The 3,665-nt window shown below is 62.1% G+C and overlaps 1 protein-coding gene across 1 annotated transcript in view; it reads left to right on the top strand.

Annotated features, from left to right (window-relative positions):
* Positions 1 to 1,265: 1,265 nt before the first annotated feature.
* The window catches only part of KCNH4 (potassium voltage-gated channel subfamily H member 4), a 14,633-nt gene continuing 12,233 nt past the window's right edge, over positions 1,266 to 3,665 (top strand). Inside the window, exons 1-5 of the mRNA XM_029964450.1 lie at positions 1,266 to 1,368; positions 1,567 to 1,800; positions 1,909 to 2,040; positions 2,196 to 2,323; positions 3,287 to 3,577. Coding sequence (XP_029820310.1) covers positions 1,266 to 1,368; positions 1,567 to 1,800; positions 1,909 to 2,040; positions 2,196 to 2,323; positions 3,287 to 3,577 — 888 coding nt within the window. The remainder of the gene's footprint in view (positions 1,369 to 1,566; positions 1,801 to 1,908; positions 2,041 to 2,195; positions 2,324 to 3,286; positions 3,578 to 3,665) is intronic.

Below are 3,665 nucleotides of genomic sequence, written 5' to 3'. Positions count from 1 at the left end.
CTTGCGCTGGTGATCCCACTCCCTCCGCAGAGGCAGAGCGCCTGTATCTGGCTCTCCAAGGGAAGGGTCCCCAGGGGAGCTGCCTGCAACACCTCGACGCAAAGCCCTGGGAATTTGCCCCGGGGAACCGGGCTGCCCGACCGCCTCTGGGCACTTTTAAACAGTGTGGGGCTTTGCAGGTTTGATGTGCCTCTTATCGGCTTTATTTGCCATAGAGAGGGGTTTAGCGCAGTGATACTCGGAGTGAGTTAACCCTGCCTCTCCCGGGCAGCTGCTGCGCTGTGCCCCGGGGCTCTTGGACAGGCACACTTGCCACCATGGTTGGGGGCTACCGAGCTCCCCCAAGGCTGCATCCTCCAGCTCCGTGGAGCCACTCCCCAGTGCAAACCCTTGTTTTCTTTTCTAATAACACATCCTGGACATCACCATAATCCCAGCTCCCCAGAGCCAAAATCTGGCCTTAGTCACAGCTTCAGGCTATTTTTGCTTCTCCAAGCTAATCCCGGGCTGAGCTGTGCTGTGGTGGCCCCCCTGCACCCCCTTCGGCCAAGGCTGCCCACAGCCACCATCCCCTCCCTCCGCAGCCTCTGCTGCCCTTGGCCTGCCCTGGCACCACTCTGCCTGCTCAATGTGGGCACTGGCATTGCTGTGGGCTCCTCTCTGTTGTGAGGGGGGGCAGAGCATGTTTTCTTGCTCCTGGCTGTGTGGTGCAGGAGTCCTGGGCTGGGGCCCCACCACTGGAGACCGTGGTGGGACTGGGGACAGCCCAGATTGCCCATGCTGGGTGCAATCACAGCCCATGCCGGCTGCACACCCACTTCCTTGGCACCCTGCTAGCATGAGCCCATCTGTCCCACTGGCACAGGGCCTGCAGCAGGAGCTGCTGTGGTTCTGGGACAGAGCCCACAGCTGGGGACTGCAGGGCAGAGCTGCCATTCTGTAGCTGGGCAGGGCATGGGGCTTGTGAGGGCTTTACTGTGCCTGGTGCCATCTCCCTGCTAGGGCAGGGTGATGCTGGGGAGGCTCCATGGTGCTGACAGACTGAGGATGCTGTAGTTCATCTCTGGCTCGTGCCACCTGGGCACAAGCCCTTGACTTCGCCCAGGCCTGTAGCTGTTCTCCCACCCTCTCAGCTGGTGCTCCAGCATCCCAGACCTCTGGGGATCTCAGCACCACAGCTGGGCACCCCTGGGCTGGCAGTGCCCAGCTGTGTTTGCTGCCGCTCTCGCTAAGCTGCCTGAGCCCGGGTGGAGCTGGAGTGGCAGATGGTGAGAGGGAGGCGTGAGTCGCCTCGCGTGGGCAATGGGGGCCGGCACATGGATCAGGGCTACTTCCCCTTCCAGTGCATGGGGCCGGGGTCCTGCCTGGGTGATGGCCTCGGGGAGCAGTGGGGCAAGGGATGAGTGAGCTCTAGGAGCAGCTAGGGGCAGCCAGCAGCCAGATGGAGACCTGGCTCTGCTTCCCAGGGGGACCTGTGTGGGGCTGGGAGTGCTGGGCAGGCTGGGCTGCCCTTTGTGCCCTGTGAGGTGGCCCTGAGCCCTCAGGGGCAGCTGTGTTTCCTTTCAGACAGCAACTTCATCCTGGCCAACGCGCAGGGCCGCTGCGGCTTCCCCATCGTCTACTGCTCCGACGGCTTCTGCGACCTCACCGGCTTCGCCCGCACCGAGGTCATGCAGAAGAACTGCAGCTGCCGTTTCCTCTGCGGGGCTGAGACCAGCGAACCCGTCCTGCAGTGCATTGAGAAGGCGCTGGACGACAGGCAGGAGTACCAGTCCGAGGTCTGCTTCTACAAGAAGGGTGGTGAGTGGCACTGGGGCTGGGTCCCTGCCCGCAGCTCCGGCTGGCCCTGGGAGAAGCCACCAAGCAGGTGGTGCTGCCCTGCCTTCACCACCCTCTTCCTCCACACAGGAGATGCCTTCTGGTGCTTGCTGGACATCATGCCCATCAAGAATGAGAAGGGGGAGGTTGTTCTCTTCCTCTTCTCCTTCAAGGACCTCACAGAGAGCCGGGGCAGGAGCCACCCAGGGGACAAGAAGGAGGGTGAGCCATGGCTGTGGGATGGGGATGGAATTTGGGGAACAGTGTGTGTGGTGGGCATGTGGCAAAGAGACTCCCTGTTCCCTGGCGCGTCCTGCCTGCCATGTACACCCATGGCACAGTGCTCCCACTAACTCAATATGTCCTGTCTGCTGCAGAGAAGCAGAGGAACAAGAAGCCTGGGAGTTCCCACCTGCGGGCCGCACGCAGGCAGGGCCGGACTGTGCTGCACCGACTCAACAGCCAGTTTGTCCGGAGGGACCGCGGCGAGGTGAAAATCAACCGTGTAAGGACCTGGGGGACCCTCAGCTTCACCCAGTGCCTCCTGGGCTGGGGCTGCAATGGACTGGCAATGCAGCAGCTCTCCCGGAGAGCAGCTCCCAGCAGAGCCCAGCCTCCTGGGGATGCTGTTCCCATGCACACCCATCCCTGGCCTCCCCAGCATTGAAGTGCCCCCCACCCCTGGCAGCTGCACTGTAGCCAGGCTGCACATGTGTTTGGTTGGAAGCAGGAGAGCCCAGCGGGTGCCCAGAGCTTGCCATGGGAGCAGCAGACTTGGCAGGTCTGGCAGGGCTGTGCCTCTCCTCACATGCTTGCTGTCAGGAAACCCCAGTGCTGGCTCTGAGCACAGCCATGCTGGCCCCAGGGAGTGCTGTTACCAGGCTGCCAGAGCTGTGGGGCTGCCAGAGCCATGGGGCTGCCAGCCAGGGCAGGGACCAGAGTCAGTTCCTGTGCCAGGCCCTTTGCATGGCTGCAGTGCCCAACACAGGGTCCCCAGGCACCCCCTGCAGCCATGGGGCCAGAGAGAGGGTCTGAGAGCCACTGGATCCCAGAGCCGGTGAGCAGGCAAAGGGTGTCACTGCACCAATCTTGAATTTTGGGGATTTGGGGTGGGATGGCCCTGGGTCTACCCTCACCCAGCTGGTGTCACATTGCCTCTTGTCAGAGCTGTGTCCCTGCAGGGGGGGGTCTCTGCCCCAGCACATGAATTGGCCCCTGAGATGGTTCTGGGCAGCAGCTGGCAGTGCCAGGGGATTACCATTATTAGCATTGACATCGTGTTAATTGATGTGCCATAATCAGGCATTCTGTGCCCACCTCTGAGGGTGACCTCAGTGCATCCATCACCCTGGCATCAGGGAGTGGCAGCCAGACTGGCAGGACTCAGGAGGAGCGGGGCCTGTGGTGGCCCTCACTCCTCTTGCGGGCCCTGCACCGTCCCTGTACCACCCCATGCTTGCTCCCCCAGAACGTGTTTGAGGGCAAGCCGTCCATCCCTGAGTACAAGGTGGCCTCGGTGCAGAAGTCCCGCTTCATCCTGCTCCACTACAGCATCTTTAAGGCACTGTGGGACTGGCTGATCCTGATGGCCACCTTCTACGTAGCCGTCACCGTCCCCTACAATGTGTGCTTCATGGGCATGGAGGACAGTCTCTCGGCTGCCCGCAGCACCATCATCAGTGACATCGCCGTGGAGATGCTCTTCATCCTGGGTAGGTCCATGTGTGGAGCCAAGCATCCATCCGGGACAGGGGACACAGTGGGACAGGGATGAGGGGTGAGGGAGAGGGGAACTGGCATTGCAGTGCCCCTGCTGCTGTCCCTGAGCACTCTGGGAGAGAGACCCA

Source organism: Manacus vitellinus, unplaced genomic scaffold (genome assembly GCF_001715985.3).
Source record: "Manacus vitellinus isolate BGI_N305 unplaced genomic scaffold, ASM171598v3 scaffold_72_pilon, whole genome shotgun sequence".
Lineage (NCBI taxonomy): Eukaryota > Metazoa > Chordata > Aves > Passeriformes > Pipridae > Manacus > Manacus vitellinus.
This window is presented reverse-complemented; position numbering and strand designations above follow the sequence as displayed.